This window comes from Cannabis sativa, chromosome 1 (assembly GCF_029168945.1).
Source record: "Cannabis sativa cultivar Pink pepper isolate KNU-18-1 chromosome 1, ASM2916894v1, whole genome shotgun sequence".
Classification (NCBI taxonomy): Eukaryota; Viridiplantae; Streptophyta; class Magnoliopsida; order Rosales; family Cannabaceae; genus Cannabis; species Cannabis sativa.
The window spans coordinates 33,832,764-33,851,588 of NC_083601.1; the positions used below are offsets into that span (position 1 = coordinate 33,832,764).

Here is an 18,825-nt window from a genome sequence, read left to right on the forward strand (position 1 = left end):
AAAAATCTTTATTCGTATGAGCCCAGCCGCATAGAGAAAAGATGTACTTGTACACTGTCTTGGACTGGCCGCTTATTATTGATTTTGTAATGTTTGAGTCAAATCTTAAAATAATTAATTGATATATAGCATATAGGACATAGACAAAATAATTAGTATTTGTGCATGGTGATATTCCCGTGCAAAAATACGAACTAATATGTACTATATATACTACGTACGAAATGTAAAATTCTTTATATGTATCTTATATTCCTATAGGTGCCTCTGTAATTAGGGGTTCTAATTACACTCTCCAATTCTCATAGTCTCCCATGAGAATTGGATGTAATTACACTGTGACTGTGCAATTAGGGGTTCCAATTACACTCTCCAATTCTCATAGCCTCCCATGAGAATTGGATGTAATTACACTGTGTAATTACTAAAAACTTTCCATATTAAATATTAGCTACTAAAAAATATTATTTTCTCATGTAATTACTAACTATTTTGCCAAACAAGATATTAGGAATTCATATGTAATTACCACCTCATATCCAAACACACCTTGCATTTTAAAATATAGTGTAATTACAACCCTAGTAATTACCATACCTAGTAATTACACAGTTACTTCTAAACACACCCTACGTGTTGTTGACATGGGTGAATCTACATAGAGGGGAGAGTGGGCACTCTCCTCTCTCTAAAAACAAATTGGAAAAAAAAAATCCATATATATTTTAATTAGTTAATATTATATATTTGTAAGTAAAATTTAAAAGTGATATAGCCATTAGAAAAAAAAAATAATTTTATTTATAACAAATTTTGCAAGTGAAAATAAAAAAGTTATGACTAAATATGTAGTCACAATATTTGTTGTGAGTAAATTAAATTAGTAACAACTTGTATATAAATAGTATGTTTTAGTAACAAATAAATTTTTATTGTGACTAAAATTCATATTTAGTGACAAAAAATTAATATTGTACCTAAAAATTATAACTAAAGCTAGTTATTTTTTGTAGTGAGTTGTAACTTTAGTATAATAGTTAGTTTATCTTATGCATATAATAATAAAGGTTAATAATTTAAATCCCAACAATATTGACATTTTGATATTTTAATATTTAAGGTTTACTTTTTAGATTTTTTCCGGATTTATATTTAGTACATTAATAATTGAAGTCAATTTTTTTGTTGTTATTTTATATTTTACTTCAAATTAGATTTGCTATTAAAAAAATATAAGTTTGTAACAAATTTTTAACATGATATATCATGATATAAGGAAAAAAAAAAAAGCACACCCTCCTCAACCTAAATTCTAGTTTAACCACTGATTGTTGGTGCAGGTACATATCATTGAATTTTAAAATACATTTTTCGAATTAATGTATTTTCATGTGTGTTTATATGTTGATTTGTTATATATTGCCATGCATGATCACTCCATTAACCTCTAGAAGGAAAAGAAACATTGTGTAATTAAATCCAAAAATTAGTATGCATATAATTATAAATTTCTCTATACACTAATATAATATAGGAACAATCTTTTGTATAGCAATCTCTGTTTCAATTATCGTTAATGTTCTTTCAAAAAAAATTATCGTTAATGATGGCCAATCGTACGTTTTTTCTCACTTTTCTTTAATTCGTTTCACTAAACAATTATCAAAAAGCCAATAAACTTAATAATTATTTTACATGTGTACGCAACCAAAACCCAAATAATGAAAAAGTAAAGTAAATATAAAACCGGTGAAACCAAAAAGCATAATATAAATATATATAATTATTCGTTTAATTCGGATCCTAATCAGAATCATCAATCACAGCCAAAATATAATTAATAGCTAAAATATTAATACGTTGTTGAATATATTTGGAAAATATGTAATGTTTATATATATATATATATATATATCATCACCTCTATACCGTTGGATTTGAATTACTGCATGTAGTAAAGTACGTGAGAAAAAAACAATACGATTTTTCTTATTTTTGAACGAACACGCCACAAAGAAACAAAACGACATAATATGATGCATTTAAAACTGATGAATTAGTCTGCATTATTTTTTCTTCTTTATTGTATAGGTACCTTATCCATTCCAGATTCACTTTAATATTTTACAATTTCATTAAAAAAATTAAGAAAGAAAACTAGTAGCCCTGCTGCCCCACTTTTCCCTAGTTTCTTTTTTTTCTCTACCACCAAACCGAACAACTCATTTTTTCTTCATTAAGATAAGAAAATCATAATCATGGATGACAACAACTTCTTGCGAAAAAAAAAACAAAGGGAAAATGAAAAGGAAGTGACAAATTAGAGCAAAAAGATAAGAATACATCGTAACTTGAGAATCTTATCGCATCACACTAGGCTCCACGACGCTATAATAAATTTTTTATGGGCCCAAAAAGTATCATTACATAAATAATAAATAAATAAAATAAAAATGTAAACCATTCTCTTACCAAAAGTGAGACACTATATAAAATCCACAACCAACCTCAACAACACCATCTTCCTTTACCAATTCATTTATAGTTTCAGTTATCGATCTTAAACTAAAAAAAGAAAAAGAAAAAGAAAACCACACAAAAATGTTGGCCATATTTCACAAAGCTTTCGCTCACCCACCTGAGGAGCTTAATAGTCCAGCATCTTACAAGGGTTCATCGAAACCAAAACTCCCAGAAGAAACTCTTCAGGATTTTCTCTCTCATCATCCTCAAAACACCTTCTCCATGACCTTTGGTCATGCTGCTGTTCTCGCTTATGTAAGACCAGATAGACCTTTCTCCCTAAACCAGAGGTAGTAATTAATAAACCATTTCGTTTTCCGATCTACTACTCTTTCACTTGATTTTCTTAAAGATCCTATTTAATTATTTGTTAATTTTTTTGTACAGGCTGTTCTGTGGTTTTGAGGATATTTACTGCCTCTTCTTGGGGAACTTGAACAACCTGTGTTCACTTAATAAACAGTACGGACTAACCAAGGGAACAAACGAGGCCATGTTTGTCATCGAAGCTTACCGGACCCTCCGTGACCGCGGCCCCTACCCGGCGGATCAGGTCGTTAAGGAACTAGACGGCAGCTTTGCTTTTGTCGTTTACGACAGTAAGACCGGTTCAGTCTTCACTGCACTGGTAATTAATTATTATTTAATTTCAATTAATTAATTAGTTAGTAACAATTTTTGGCCGATGATCCTAACTAAGTTGAACTAAATAGGGATCTGACGGTGGTGTTCAACTGTACTGGGGTATTGCTGGTGATGGATCCGTAGTAATATCTGATGATTTGGAAGTCATTAAAGCCGGTTGTGCCAAGTCATTTGCCCCTTTCCCCAAAGGTAATAATTTTTATTGAATATATATATAAATATATAGTCCAAATAATAAAGTGGGGGTTATTGATTTGGTTTTGTTGCATATGATGAATCAGGATGTATGTTCCATAGTGAGGGGGGTTTAATGAGCTTTGAGCATCCAATGAACAAAGTGAAGGCAATGCCTAGGGTGGACAGCGAGGGAGTGATGTGTGGGGCCAACTTCAAAGTAGATAAGTATACCAGAGTCAACAGTATTCCACGTGTCGGTAGCGAAACCAACTGGGTGGAGTGGCCCTCCCATTAATCAATTCCTTAATTAATACCATAATTACTCAAATCTCTCACTCCCACTCTCACTGATCCATACTTAAAAAGAGTGTTTCTGTTATTATTTAATAAATAACGTCTTGGTTGGGTTAATTCCTTTCTTCTAGATCTATATTAGTCCTCTTTTGTTTTTAGGTCCTTTCTTTAATAACATTGTATTACTTTTTCTCTCTGTAATTATATGCTCCAGAATCCAGGTATCGAAATATGACTGCCCTTTTCACTTTTTCACCACAATACAATACTATTAATTAAAGTACTATACAATTAATTTAGGTCGCTGTATGAAAGAGATATTGTTTTGGGATTAAGTCTACATCATAGGCATAACTGACAAATGAAATAAAGAGGCTTATCTTGCTATCCATTCCAGTACGTAATCGATAGGTGTAACTGTTTTATTTTCAAATGTGGTTAGTCTTGACGTTATTCATGACAACAACACTTGGGAAAAAGAAAAAGGAAAAGGGCCCTTCCTATAGGGATGGATAGGTGTTACCTTTCTAATATATCTTCATTTTATTTTTGTTATGATAAAATATAATCATATTTCTTTTTTTTTTCCTTTTGTGAGGACCACGAAGTTAGTATATTTTAACAATAATTAGAGTAAATTTTTTATCTAAAAAAATCTATGTACAAATATAATATAGTTTGAAAATAACAATATTATTCTCTTACATACAATTTTTTTATTTTTTAATGAATATCTCATTATACTTTTAAAAGTAGTGCTATACATAATTACTTATATCATTTTCTTCAATCTTTCAGTAACAATTTGCAATTACCTAATCATTATAATTGCAGAAAGTGAATCAAGATAAACACAAGAACTTCAAAGTTCATCAGCACTGAAAACATATTCCAAACTAACTAGCCTTTAGGTTCCTTAGAAAATCAGGTAAATGTAATCCACTAAGAATCAAATGTAATTTGTAAATCAAAAGAAAAGAACAACAATACAACAAAGATTCCTAATACATTTTACCCTATAATCTGGATTAACCAACCAAAATACAAATCTAATTCCCTTTAGATGTGAAGACAAACTCTCCTTTTGATAAGCTAAAATTCCTTTAGCTATGAATCTAAACTCCTTTCAAATTATACTGTCTCTATTACCACTTTACCACTGAAGCTTGAAACTTCAACAATGAAGGAACTTGCAAGAATATAAACAAGAAAAAACCAAGTTGAAGAAAGAAAACCAAGGCGAGAGTTTTCTCTCACCATCAAAGTCTATGAAAGTTAACTATAATCAAGAATCTAATTATTTATAGTAACCCTAAATGGTCTAACGTAGAAACCGACCAACTAACTAGAGTTAATTCTTCCTCGATTAACTCGAATATGCTGACGTGTAAAAATAACCACTGCAGTTCCAACAAAGACAGATATAGACTAACCATTATAAAGATAAAACTAATTGTAGATAAAACATCTTTACATATAATTTGTCATACAAAATGTGACTGCTACACATATTAATATATTATTATATATATAACAAATAGATTAAATCTACTTTTTTTTTTTTTTTTTAATTCTACTTGTAGGACAATTTTTACTCATAATTTAGCAACTCATAATTTTTTATTCTACTTGTAGCTAGCAACTCATAATTTTACTCAGATTTAATTTGTTTTATTCGTACATTCTTTTTGAGTTGGCTAACTCTAAGCAAGTCTAGTAAAATGCATCTACGCCGTCTGGGTGTTGACCCTTGAGAAAGACGGTCCAAATAAAGACAGCCAAGTTTTCGTTGTATATAGTATTAATATAATAATTTAAGCATTCTGATTTTTGACAACACATTATAATTTTGGTCCTCCTCAGCTCATACTAGCCGCAAACATCTTCACTACTCTATACCATTGACACATATATGTAATTAATGATGATACACCAAACTTTTGGCTCACCACGTACGATACAATTGCAACTTACCCAATACAACTATATTATATGTTCCCGTCTTGTTTAGTTTTATGTATATACTTTTAACACCTACTATACTACTATACATATTTAAACAGGTTTTTTAGAATTTATATTTTTTTATTAATATTTTAGATCTGATCACTCCCCACTCTACTTCGATCCAATCCCTGAAACTGGACTCGGACCCGGACTGATAGTATAATTGTTGATATATATAATTTTATAGGTACCATCTAGTTTTTTTTTTTTTTTTGAAATTATCTAGTAGTTAATTATAGGGACAAACATTTAGATTGAATTTGTTTAGGACCTGCATGACCCGGTAGAACCAACCAATTAAGCCCGCAAACTGAAAAATGCCCGTTTATAATACTAATGGGTCGGGTTCGACCCATATAATAATACTCTAAAATATTAAAATCTATAATAGGCTCTGAACGATTAAAAGTTGGTGTATAAGATTCTCCAATAAATAAAAATGAAAATTTTATTTTAAAAAGTAATTAATTAATTGTGATGATTGTTAAAATACGGAAATGCATGGTTAGTATATAATTTTTTCACACACTAGTAAATAATGTGAGAATTTCTAATATTCCTTTAAGATAGATGATTGTTATTTTTATCGTAATAATATTGGACAGTTCAATTATAAGTTGTTCTTTTTTTAACTCAATATTCTTGAATCACAAGTGATTATTTTGACTCTATTTTTTTAGTGGCTTTTGTAGGCTCACTATCCTTTAATTATAAATAGTTCTTTTGATTTACTTTTTGAATCGATTTTTAGATTTTTTTGTCTCTACTTTTCTTTTTTTTGCGGCAAAATCTTTTTATGTTTTAATTTTTATACATTTAACTTTTTTTTTTTTTTTGCAAAACCCCCTTAATTAGTTTACTTTTTTTTTTTTATAAATTTAAGGTGTCCATTAGATATTACTGTTAAATATTAATTGGATTACTACGACTTCGAGATTTTACTGTTACATATGCACATATGTATACAGTAGACTAGTGGTTATTTAGTTGATATTTAACTGGCATGTCAAATTTGTAAATAAAAATAAATATAAAATGATTTTATACCACCAAAAATAAAAAGAATAAGAATTAAATATAAAAAAATTTAAACATAAAAATATTTCGCCACAATTTTTTTTATCAGATATTCATTAGAAGTTTATTATTATTATTATTATTATTATTTTGAGTTTATTATTATTATTATTATTATTATTATTATTATTATTATTATTATTATTTTGGCTCGGGAACAATATTTCTTTATTTCACTCTGAGTTTTCACAAGTGTACAAAAGAGAGAGTTGAGCCTTATACAAAGTGGGCTTATACACAATCCAAGAGAAAAACTAAAGCCCAACTGTTTTGTAACCAAAACTAGAAAATTATCACTAGCTAGCTGAATATCTATCACTTAAAAATAATAGACAATGAGATAATATCAAATGGTCGTTTCACATTTGTGATTGGCTATAATGTTTCAAGTTCAAATGCCAATGCGTCATAAAAAAGAAAAAAAATCAAATGCTAATTAAAATTGATATCTTTTTTCTTTTTTATCCTAAAGAATAATTTAAATTATAAATATTATTTTGAATAGTGTATTTTACAAAAATTATTAATTTGATCCCTTTTAAAATGGTAATTTAACTTTTGTATTTTTTAAAATAGAACAAAATAAATTTTGAACTCAATTTTTTTTTAATTTTTAATATATAACTAACTAGAAGTTATTTTTTAGAACGAATAGATGTAAAAAAAAAATATAACAAATATTATCATAATACTTTTAAATTAAATTATTATTAAATTTTAATTTAACTAAATTTAAATCCTATTTTATACCATTTTTTTAAGAAAAATAAAAGTATTTTGAACATAAAATTCAGTAATTGTTAACAGGATTGTGGCAATTATGGAATGGAAAAAGAAAAGTAAAATAAAAAAAAACGACAACAAGATATTTGTTTTGTAGTTGTCGTTTACAGTTTTATGTTATTTATTTATTTATTTATTTATTTTTTTGAAAGATGGTTACTGGTTAGTAGAGTGGCTTAGGAGCAAGGTTGAGAGAGTTAATTTAAGTAAAAGGGAAGTGGTTCAGTCTGAGATAATAGCAACAGAAAGGGATGGCGGACCGATTCTTCCATAACACCATGCCGTATTTCCTAGCAGAGGCACCTCTACAGGAGACTACACCCTTTCAGACAGCCCAAGATTCACTCACAAACCTTCTCTCTCTTCCATATAAAACACTTTTAGACACTCTCAAAACTTATGCCTTGGACCTCAAACAAACGGTACTTGCTTCCATAAACATATTCACCCATATAGCCTTTTCTCAATTGTGGCCTTGGTGGGTCGGTATTTTTATTCTGTAACTATTTTGGTTTGGTGTCACTTTCACTTTCAGGTGGTGAGAGAGACTTGGGGTTTGAGTGGAAAACGAATACATGATTATACAGTGTATACTGGGACGCTTGGGACGGCGTACTTGGTTTTCAAAGCTTATCAAGTTACCAAGAATCATAATGATCTTAAATTGTGCTTGGAAATCGTTCAGGCTTGTGATTCTGCCTCTAGAGACTCTAGGTAATTTTTCAATCTCCACACTCCAGAGAGTCTGTAAATAAATAAATTGGTTGTTTGAAGACTGTGAATTCTAAAAGTTTAGTGCATGTTTGGCATCATAACTAAAAAACTGTTTTTTGTTTTTAAAAACAGAATATTGTTTTTAAAAACAATTTGGCTTGTTTGGCCTTGTTTTTTTAAAAACAGTTTTCAGAAAACAAAGTTGCAAAAAACAAGAATTTTGAAAACAACAAAATGTTGTTTTCTGTTCTAAAAACTAATTCACCTTTGGTCAATATTGTTTTTAAAAATTACTAACCAAACATGACTTGTGTTTTAAAAACTTCAAAAACTTGTTTTTGTTCTCATTTCTAAAAACAATTTTTTAAAACAAAAAACAGAAAACAATACCAAACATGCTCTTAGCTTTTAATGTTTTTTTTTTTTTTTGCTAAGATTGGGTTGTCTATGTGGATGGCTAATGTAATGGCTTACTTGATTTTTGCCTTGAGCAAATCATTTTGTTATAATTTATTGTTCTCTTCTGTGTTTGATATCATGGGTGATGTAGGTTACATTACATCTTGACTGAGATTAACTAAGGTTTTCATTTGATTCATGGGATTGCTTTGCTTGGCCTTGGAGTAGTTACGCTTGTGCCACTTTACTTGAGTTGTGCTAACTCACCAGCATAGTTCAACTTGATTTACATGTTTGTGATCATTATGATTTACATCTTTATTGAAAACCAACATGACTTACATGTTTGTGTCAATAGAATCTGTGAAATATATTTAATAAGCAGCTTATGGAGAATAATCTGAGGTCCGTTTAATCACTTTGAGCTTGTTGTTTCACTCCTTTCTTGCATCTTTATTGATTAATATATCCTGAATAACTTTCTCAATGAGTTGCAGTCGTGTGACATTCTTGTGTGGCCGAGCTGGTGTTTGTGCTCTAGGTGCGGTTGCAGCAAAGTATGCTGGCGATGAACGACTACTTGACCACTACTTGACGCAATTCAAAGAGGTAAATTTATTTGTTCCTTTCAAAAGCTAGTTGTTTTGTTTTCATTGATTCTGTAATGGACTTCTATACAACTCTAATTAAGAAAAATGGTCCCGGCCTAAAATTCTCCTTTGCCTCTTGGACAGATTAAACTCTCTAGTAAATTGCCAAATGAGCTACTATATGGTAGAGTTGGGTTCTTATGGGCATCATCATTCATAAATCATCATATTGGTAGAGGTACAATCTCTAGTAACCACAGTGTAAGTGTAACTTCCCCCTTTTATATCTTTGTGCCTGGCTCTGAGAACAGAATCACGTACCTATTAATTTGGCAATGAAATTCTTTTAGAGATTGCTTGTGGATGAGATCATAAATGATGGTAGAAAATTAGCCAAGAAAGGAAAATGTCCCTTGATGTATGAATGGCATGGGAAGAAGTACTGGGGTGCTGCTCATGGACTAGCAGGGATTATGCATGTCTTGATGGACATGGAACTGACACCTGATGAGGTTGAGGATGTCAAGGGCACGCTACGCTACATGATTAATAATCGCTTTCCCAGTGGCAATTATCCTTCCAGTGAAGGAAGCGAATCAGATCGTCTTGTGCATTGGTGCCATGGTGCTCCTGGAGTATCTCTTACCCTTGCAAAGGCAGCTGAGGTAGTTCCTTGCATATTTGTTAAGTAATAGTAGTAGAAATGAAATACATTATTTAGCCACTGCTTATAGATATGCAAGTTTCTAAGTCTTTTTATGCCAGTTTAACTTAACCCTTCAGTCAGCATAAAAGCTTTACGTACTAGCTCCTTTTCTATTTGTGAATTTCCTTCTCACTTATACATTGATCTTAGTGAATATTTTTTATAGGCTTTTTCAGTGGGAACAAAATAAGGATTTTCTAATCATTTATAACCTTAGGTGTTTGGAGATAAGGATTTTCTGCAAGCAGCAATGGATGCAGGGGATGTTGTATGGAATCGTGGGCTGCTAAAGCGAGTTGGTGTCTGTCATGGCATCAGTGGAAATGCTTATGTCTTTCTTGCACTGTACCGATTAACAAATAAAGTGGAATACTTGTACAAGGCTAAAGCCTTTGCATGCTTCCTCCATGATAGAGCTCAAAGACTCATATGTGATGGTGAGATGCATGGCGGTGACTGTCCCTACTCACTGTTTGAAGGTATTGGAGGAATGGCTTATCTCTTTCTAGACATGATTGAACCTTCTGAGGCCAGGTTTCCTGCTTATGAACTTTAGGTTCCCTTTTTTCTTTTTCTTTTAATATATTAGGAAAATTATATGTATCTATATGTGGTATCTATGTGAGAGTGTGAGACTGATTGGCTTGTGGGGTCACACTCAAGTGTTTGAAAAACTTATGGTCCGGGACTTTCTAAATTTAGCTTTTACCTTCCTAGTACTGTGATTGATGGAGACTTGTTTTGGATATTGCTGTGGCCTATGCAAGGCTTGAGGGTAACAACTAGCAATAGATATAAAATTTAAAGCTGAGTTGGTAAAAGCAGAAACTAGTCTCATAGAAGTAGAAGTATTACTCCCACGGATTTAAACTAAGATTGCACTTGATTGGAAGTAATGAAATAGAATTGAAATTAATTTTCTTTATTTGGTTGCATTTCAAAGTATTGGAATGAATTTTTATTTTATTTTTTTTGTTTAGGTGCATTTCGAAGTATTGAAATGTAATTTCAATTAAATGACTTTTTCACCGCTTTTGTGGACATTTTGAAATGAAAAATGAGAAAAAAATTAATATTTTTTTATTTATATTTTAAATTTGATTCCATTCAATTCTTATTCTTATTCCCTTCATTTTTATTTCTATATTAAGGGAAGATTTTTAGTAAATTGGTTTATCTGAATTGCAAAATAATGGGCAACAATACAATGAATCTTGTTATTCGTCATCAAACTTTGGGAGTTAATAATAAGCGGTTCTAATTTTATTTTTTGAAGAATTTTCTTGAAACTATATCTTAGTTCTCACTAAATTGATGTGAAATCTTGATACAAATTGATTTTGCAGAGTCTTTGTTATCTATTATCCTCTTCAGAAGTATTGTTAATTGAGATGTACTTTCCAACAATGCTGTGTTTTTCTTTATTATTGAAAGTGGTTGCAAACACTCACCTCTAAATCATCTACAAGAGAATTTTCTCTACAGCAAAACAAAGCTTCCTAAATTCTCCATACCCAAACACTGTAAAAAGAACTCTCACATATTTGGTAACAGAAGAGATTAGTTGAGAAACTCAAGTTGGTAATTTATTAGGCCAAACCCACAAGCTTTTCACTTATCTCCCACACTTTACGAGCCTTCTCAACATCACTAGCTTCCTGTGACAATTGGTTCTCGAAGGAAGCTGAAGCCTTGTTCCAGCTCCAGTAAACCCCTGACTTTGTCAAGCTCGGGTCGCTCACAACCTGTTTCACAAAACAGATATGTTTTTTAAGTACCATCCATGTTTCTTTTATATTTCAATTTCATGATAAAATCACCACTCAACAATTACCTGAGCAAGTCTTTTGCCAGCATCCTCTTCTGACACATATCCCTTGGTGATGTACTTTTGGAATGGAGGGAAGAGAAGCTTGAACAAGGGAATGTGCTCTCTGAACAAGCCAGTTGTGGCAATGCAGCCAGGATAAAGGGAAGCAAATGTGATCCCTGTTTCCTCATGAAAGCGTCTATGGAATTCCTGCATGGTCAGCATGTTGCAGACTTTGCTGTCTTTGTACGCCTTGGCACCGTCAAAGTCTCCACCATCGATCATGGATGACGAGTTTAGCCCGTTTAGTCCCCCAGCAAGCCCCCTCAAGTCACCTAAGTTTGCCTTGGGAGGTACATTTCCAGCCAAAGTGTTTGTGTTCCCTGAAATAGTTTATAGCCAACCAATTGAGAGCATCAGCACCCTTTGCTCTAACTAATTTTCCTTGAAATTATTGTCTATTGCAATGCAGCTAAACATTAGGAGACATCAATCATCTTCAACTATTAATTTAAAGAAGCATAAACAGTACCATTTGAAGAAATTATAATTCTTTTGAGGACTTTGTTGTACCTGTTATGGAGCCAACAATGATGAGACGCTTCGAAGGGTAATCGGATTTGTTCAAGTCATCAATAAGCAACCTTGAGAGGAGAAAGTGGCCAAGATGGTTAGTCCCAACACTCAGTTCAAACCCTTCAGCAGTAAACGAAGGCTCCTTAGCTGTTGGCTGATAAACAGCAGCATTGCACACAAGGACATCCAGTGGCCTCTCGGACTGGCGAAAGTTGTTCACGAATTGGCGAACGCTGTCTAAGGAGGCCAGGTCCAAATGCATGATGGTGTAGTTTTCTTTGGTAATACCAGCACCCTTAGCTGCTCTTTCAGTCTTCAGAAAGTCCCTGCAGGCCATGATCACATGCCATTTTCCACTCTCAGCCAGAGCCTTGGCTGTTGCTAGACCCAATCCAGAGGAGGCCCCTGTGACTATGACACTCCCCTTTCTTAGAGTTTTCTTTCCTTCTGAGGATGACTTTGTCACTGATGGGGTTGTGGTGGGGGTTGTCTGAGCTTTCACTGGCCCTGTTCTCTGTACATTATTGATCAGAAAATAAAAACCTCTTTGTTACTAACAAACCCAAAACAGCAAAACACTTAACATCGCTCAAGTCCAATTAAGTTATTTTATACTCAATTATACAATAGAATTTACCCAAGAAAATAAAATGAGAAAGAATCTAATGCGTTTTTTTCCACTGACCTTGCACCTAAGAGCACAAGAACTGAATTCAGCTTTGAAGTGGTCTAGAGAAACTCCAAACAGGTTTGAGTCCTTGAAAGAAGCACTAGTTTTTCCCTGCAAAGCAAACGCATCTCCCAAATTAATAAATAATAATAATAATCTTATTTTTGCTCACATCAATCAATGTATTGTAATGTAATGTAATGGTTAACTAACCTCTTTGGGGACAGAGAAAGCAGAGGGAACCAAAGAAGCAGCTTGAAGAGCCATTCTCACTAATTAAGGGTACTCAAAACAACTTCTGATACTGTTGGACTGTACTTAATAATAATATTAATAGAGGTGGGTTATTGTATCTGAAAACTAACGAAAATTCAGGTTTATATGTAGCGTGACATTTGAAAGATATTTGGCAGAAAACGGTAAAGCAGATTTTGGATATGAGAGGATAAGATAATTCAAAGCATGTGACTCTGCCACATCATATTAGACAGACCAATTAGGATTTGAGTTCTGGATTTCATTTTGATATTTTTTTTGAAATATATAATAATTGTTGCCTATAAGTATAAGGTTTGGACTTTGGAGGAGGTGGAAGGGATATTTTGGTCAGATGGCTGAATTGTGCCACTACCTCTCTGACTTCCTGTGACTGTGAGTTATGGCCTTATGGCCTTATGGGTTATGGGCTATATTGTACGCGAAAGCGAAATGTTTATTGATAGTGACAGAGTAGTGGAGGCATTGCAGTGGATTAGGATTACAGACGTTGGTTTGGAGTGAGGTTCTTTGGGCCACCCTCCAAACACAACAAAAATTTGGCCCAACTCTCCTAATTGTTATACTTTAACATAAAGGCTTAATTAGCATTTTTGCTTGAATTTTGACAAGTTTAAATTTTATGTGTAATTTTATTCAATTTTGTTAATGTGACAGTTTATTCATGTACTGAATCATTCTTTCTAAATTTTAATATCTACTAAATCATGTTCTCTGAACTTTAACATCTATTAAATTATACTTCTTAAATTTTTATCAATGTCAAACTTTACTTAATAAAATTGAATTAAAATCCTTAATTCTAATAATCTCAATAGTTTAAGAAAAAAAATTTAACGACCTGAAAAGTTTAAGAGGTGTGATTTGATATATGTCAAAGTTTAGGAGGAAAAAATCTAAATTAGCCTAAAAAAAAATATTGGATACTTCATTCAAAAGGGGTCCACCGATGTATTCCTGTTATGGTTAGAAATCCTTCTAGCCATTGCAGAGAACACAAAGAAGATGAAAGAATGAAAGAACAGAAAGATTGGAAAGACAGAAAGAAAGAACAGAGCAAAGAGAGTGAAAGAATGATTGAAAGATTGTATTGCATTACTGTGAGAAAAGCTACAACTGGTTTATATATATACCAGAGTACAAGGCAAAGGCCAACTAAAATACCAAACAACAGAAAGTTGTTAGAAACAGAAAAACAGTTATAACTAACTGTCCTGACACTCCCCCTCAAGCTTGGAATTGGTAGAGGGACCAATGCCAAGCTTGTTCCTAAACATAGCAAATCGGGCAGTGGAAGTGGCCTTTGTTAAGCCATCAGCTATTTGATCAGCTGCAGGAACATGCTGAATACAAACCAGTTTCTGAGTGAGCTTTTCTCGAACAAAGTACAAATCCAGTTCTATATGCTTAGTCCGAGCATGAAGAACAAGATTAGCAGTTAAAAGTATGGTGCTCAAGTTATCACACCAGATAACAGGGGTGCGAGGAAGCTGAATGTGAAGTTCAGTAAACAGGGAATGCATCCATGTAAGTTCAGAGACAACTTGAGCAAGACTTCTATATTCAGCTTCGGTACTCGAGCGAGAAACTGTATGTTGCTTCTTACATTGCCATGCCACCAGATTGGAACCAAGGAAAATGGAGAAACCAGAAGTGGATCTTCGATCGTCAGGATCACTGGCCCAGTCAGCGTCACAAAAAGCAGTGACATCAAGTTCAGTTGGTTTCTGCAGAGTGAGGCCATGAGAAACAGTACCACTCAAGTATCTAAGAATTCTCTTCACTGCATTCCAGTGATGATGAAGAGGATTAGCCATAAATTGACACACCTTGTTGACACTATATGAAATCTCTGGTCTAGTAATAGTAAGGTATTGGAGAGCTCCAACAATAGACCTATAGTGTTGAGGGTTGTCAATGGGATCTCCTTGATATGCTGAAAGTTTCAAGCCACTTGTCATTGGGGTGGGGGCTGGTTTGACATCTGACATTTGAGCTTTGTTCAACAAATCCTGAATGTATTTTCCTTGAGAAAGATGCACTCCAGAATCTGTATGTTGAACCTCGATACCAAGAAAATAATGTAAAGTGCCAAGATTTTTGAGGGAAAATTTGTTGTCAAGAGCTTGAATGAGAGAAGAAACTTGTTCAGCATCACTCCCAGTAATGATTATATCATCTACATACACCAATAAAAGAATCATAGACCTGGAAGTGTGTAAAATGAACAAAATATGATCAGACTTTGAAGAAACAAATCCAAAAGACAGTAAGTAGGTCTGCAATTTCTTGAACCAGGCTCGGGGAGCCTGCTTTAAACCGTATATAGCTTTATTCAATTTGCAAACCAGATGAGGTGCATCAGGTAGTTCGAATCCAGGAGGCTGTACCATATAGACCTCTTCCTTTAAATCTCCATTTAAAAAGGCATTATTAATGTCTAATTGTTGTATACACCAGCCCTTTGCCAAAGCCAAAGTCAAGACAATTCGAATTGTTACAGGTTTGACAACAGGACTGAAAGTCTCTGTGAAATCGAAACCTGGTTGTTGATGAAATCCTTTGGCAACCAACCTAGCTTTGAGCTTGTTGATAGTCCCATCAGCATTCAATTTGATTTTGTAAACCCACTTGCACCCAATTGGTGTTCTACCATCAGGAAGAGGGACATAAGTCCAAGTAACATTCCTTTTTAATGCTCCCATTTCATCATTCATAGCATTCAACCACTTTTCTTGTTTCATAGCCATCTTGACATTGGTTGGAGCTTGCAAAGCCATATAAGCCTTAGGTTTGAATATACCAGATTTCGACCTTGTTTTCATTGAGTGCTTGTTTACTACAGGATCATGAGAGGAAGTGGGAACTGTTGGGACAGAGATAGGTAGACTGGGAGGAATAATATTTGTATCAGGTTCTTGAGGTGAGGAATCAGCAGGCAGAGATGCTGATGAGTTATTGGAAACCTGAGTAGTGATGATGGGATTTTGAGAATGGAAAGGCTGAGTAGCATGATTACTGGGACAAAAGACAGGGGTCTGTATTGATGATGAGGTTGAATGAGTGGGAAATAGATACTCAGCAGTATAAATGGTGGTGGATTTGGGAATTGTAGCAGAGGGCAGAGGTTCATTGTTGGGCATCTGGTCAGAGGAGATAGAGAAATGTGAAGTCTTATATGGAAATTTAGACTCATCAAAGATTACATCTCGAGAGATGTACAACCTACCCGAGGCATGTAAGCACTTATAGCCCTTATGGTTGAGACTGTAGCCAACAAAAATACAAGGTGCTGATCTAAAATCGAGTTTGTGCCTATTATAAGGTCTAATGTTGGGATAGCAAAGACACCCAAAGGTCCTGAGATTGTTGTAGTCAGGTTTGATATTGAACAACATCTCCATTGGAGACTGTTGTTGCAAAATAGGAGAGGGCAATCTGTTATGCAGGTAAACAGCAGCTCTGAAAGCCTCATCCCAAAATTTTAAGGGTAGTGAGGCATGAGCAAGAAGGCTTAACCCATGTTCAACAATCTGCCTGTGTTTTCTCTCAACCAGGCCATTTTGTTCATGAGTTGTAGGGCATGGATGTCTATGTAAGATGCCTAACTGTTTCAATGGTTCAGTGAAGGATCTAAACTCTCCTCCCCAATCAGTTTGTAGAGTTTTAATCTTTTTGCCTATTTGAAGTTCTGTCTCAGCTTTGAAATTTTGAAAAGTTCTTAGTGCTTCAGATTTGGTTTTAAGGAGATAGATCCAAGTGAACCTAGTGTAAGCATCAACAAAGCTCATGTAGTATTTGTAACCATTGTGAGAAATGGTGTGTGAAGGGCCCCAAAGATCAGCCACAATTAATTGTAATGGTTCAGTGTAGATAGTTTTAGACATTTTTGGAAAGGGCAATTTGTGAATCTTACCTAAACAGCAAGCTTCACAAACAGATGTAGAGTTTTTATTGCTATAGGAAACATTACAATAGTTCATGACAGAATGCACAACTCTTTGACTAGGATGACCTAATCGATTGTGCCACAAGTCAAAACTAGACAAAGATGTGTCATTACAGGGAGAAGGTGTGCTACTGGTGGACTCTTTGTGACAATCAACAGAAGTAGCAATATAGGCATGGTTCTGATCTTGGAGATGGACAGCTGGACAGATTGAGGGAGGTTGGGGAAGCACTTGAAACTGGCCAGAATCAAAAGTATATAGGCCATTGTGGAGTGTCCCAGTCAGGAGTAAAGTTTTGGTCCTCAGATCCTTAACATAGCAAACAAGAGGGTGAAACTCAAAGAAAACATTATTGTCCATAGCAAACTTTGAAACACTTAACAGATTCTTAGTTATTTCTGGTATATGCAGTAAATTTTTGAGAATGAAAGGCTTATCTGAGTGTGGAGATTTAAACAAAGTAGAGCCGGTGTGTTGAATGGTCAAACCTGATCCATTCCCAACATAGAGTCTCTCCTGACCATTGTAATCACTGCTCTGCACCAGATTAGTCACATCAGCTGTGCAATGATTGGTAGCACCTGAATCGGGATACCATCTTGTGTCAGTGCCTGAAGCAGTTTGAGCTGAGTGTGCTTGCATTGTTTTGGTGCCATCAGAAGTGGGAAGAACCCCAGTATAGCTCTTATCAAATCGGTAGAAGCATTCAAGAGATAAATGGCCAGTTTTGTGACAGATTTGGCACTGAGGTTTGGCCTGACTGGTGTGAAATCTTCCCCCAGCTGCAGCAGTGAAATTCCCTCGTCCAGCAGGGTTATTAATATATGATCCACCTCGAGAATTGAATCCAGTGTTAGCTCCTCTATTATACTGGTATCCAGGAAAATTGAATGAAGAGTAAAGAGGTGAATTGAAGGGAAACTGACCTCGAGAGGGATTTGGCCCTCTGAAATTTCGATTGTAGTGTGCAAGAAGGGCTTCATATGAGGGATGAGTTTCCAGATCTGGATTAGTAGCTGCAAGATTCACATTGAGATCAACTTCTTGATCTGTTTTCTCGATCCTCGACTCAGATGCAAGAAGTAGTGCCTCAATCTCAGCAACTGAGTACTCCTCAATTCTGGTATTGGATGAGATGATGAATGTATCGTACTCGCTTGGTAATCCCTTGAAAATTGCAGATATGTGATCACGAGCTGAGAGTTTTTCCCCCACTGAAGCTAACAAATCGACATGCTGTTTGACTTTAAGCAAGTAGTCATTGAGAGATTGAGATCCTTTCTTGAGATTTTGGAGCTTTGTTCTGAATTCCAAGATCTTAGATGAAACCTGCAAGGTAAAATGTTTCTCGAGAGAACTCCATATCTGTCTTGCAGTGTTACACCCTACCATTCGTGTTAGCAAACTCTCAGTCATTGAAGAGAGTAACCATGAAACAAGCAACTGATCTTGAACTTCCCACTCCACAAATTCAGGATTCTGAGTCTGTGTTGCTTGATCTGCATCACTGAGATATTGAGGCGGTGGTGTACTGTCTTGGATGAACTTCAAGAGTCTGTTTCCACGAATGGCAGCCAGCACCTGTTGCTTCCATAGTAGGAAATTATGATCGTTCAGTCGGATAGACA

The 18,825-nt window shown here is 34.1% G+C and overlaps 3 protein-coding genes across 3 annotated transcripts; 2 read left to right on the plus strand and 1 right to left on the minus strand.

The window, feature by feature from the left end:
- The first annotated feature begins 2,412 nt into the window (after positions 1 to 2,412).
- Positions 2,413 to 3,900, plus strand: LOC115706239 (stem-specific protein TSJT1). Its single transcript, XM_030633820.2, has 4 exons — positions 2,413 to 2,813; positions 2,911 to 3,151; positions 3,237 to 3,357; positions 3,450 to 3,900. The coding sequence occupies exons 1-4, from the start codon at positions 2,602 to 2,604 to the stop codon at positions 3,638 to 3,640; spliced, it is 765 nt and encodes a 254-aa protein (XP_030489680.1). The 5' UTR covers positions 2,413 to 2,601; the 3' UTR covers positions 3,641 to 3,900.
- A 3,759-nt stretch (positions 3,901 to 7,659) lies between these two features.
- On the plus strand, positions 7,660 to 10,840 carry LOC115707592 (lanC-like protein GCL2). Its single transcript, XM_030635605.2, has 6 exons — positions 7,660 to 7,928; positions 8,042 to 8,220; positions 9,117 to 9,228; positions 9,354 to 9,470; positions 9,560 to 9,874; positions 10,133 to 10,840. The coding sequence occupies exons 1-6, from the start codon at positions 7,758 to 7,760 to the stop codon at positions 10,469 to 10,471; spliced, it is 1,233 nt and encodes a 410-aa protein (XP_030491465.2). The 5' UTR covers positions 7,660 to 7,757; the 3' UTR covers positions 10,472 to 10,840.
- A 472-nt stretch (positions 10,841 to 11,312) lies between these two features.
- Positions 11,313 to 13,969, minus strand: LOC115706229 (protochlorophyllide reductase, chloroplastic). The gene is made up of 5 exons (XM_030633806.2): positions 13,185 to 13,969; positions 12,987 to 13,082; positions 12,299 to 12,815; positions 11,750 to 12,108; positions 11,313 to 11,660 (listed from the first exon to the last, which is right to left on the minus strand). Exons 1-5 carry the CDS (start codon positions 13,236 to 13,238, stop codon positions 11,505 to 11,507), a joined length of 1,182 nt encoding a protein of 393 aa, XP_030489666.2. The 5' UTR covers positions 13,239 to 13,969; the 3' UTR covers positions 11,313 to 11,504.
- Between the last annotated feature and the right edge of the window lie 4,856 nt (positions 13,970 to 18,825).

Bases quoted from the DNA above. Each gene is read 5' to 3' on its own strand.
- LOC115707592 (XM_030635605.2), top strand. From the start codon at position 7,758: ATGGCGGACCGATTCTTCCATAACACCATGCCGTATTTCCTAGCAGAG. The intron at 9,471-9,559 runs GTAAGTGTAACT...AAATTCTTTTAG, and splicing joins CAATCTCTAGTAACCACAGT to AGATTGCTTGTGGATGAGAT. The intron at 9,875-10,132 runs GTAGTTCCTTGC...TTATAACCTTAG, and splicing joins CCCTTGCAAAGGCAGCTGAG to GTGTTTGGAGATAAGGATTT.
- LOC115706239 (XM_030633820.2), top strand. From the start codon at position 2,602: ATGTTGGCCATATTTCACAAAGCTTTCGCTCACCCACCTGAGGAGCTT. The intron at 2,814-2,910 runs GTAGTAATTAAT...TTTTTTGTACAG, and splicing joins CCTTTCTCCCTAAACCAGAG to GCTGTTCTGTGGTTTTGAGG. The intron at 3,358-3,449 runs GTAATAATTTTT...ATGATGAATCAG, and splicing joins ATTTGCCCCTTTCCCCAAAG to GATGTATGTTCCATAGTGAG.
- LOC115706229 (XM_030633806.2), bottom strand. From the start codon at position 13,238: ATGGCTCTTCAAGCTGCTTCTTTGGTTCCCTCTGCTTTCTCTGTCCCC. The intron at 13,083-13,184 runs GTTAGTTAACCA...TTTGCTTTGCAG, and splicing joins CTTTCTCTGTCCCCAAAGAG to GGAAAAACTAGTGCTTCTTT. The intron at 11,661-11,749 runs GTAATTGTTGAG...TTTGTGAAACAG, and splicing joins CTGGCAAAAGACTTGCTCAG to GTTGTGAGCGACCCGAGCTT.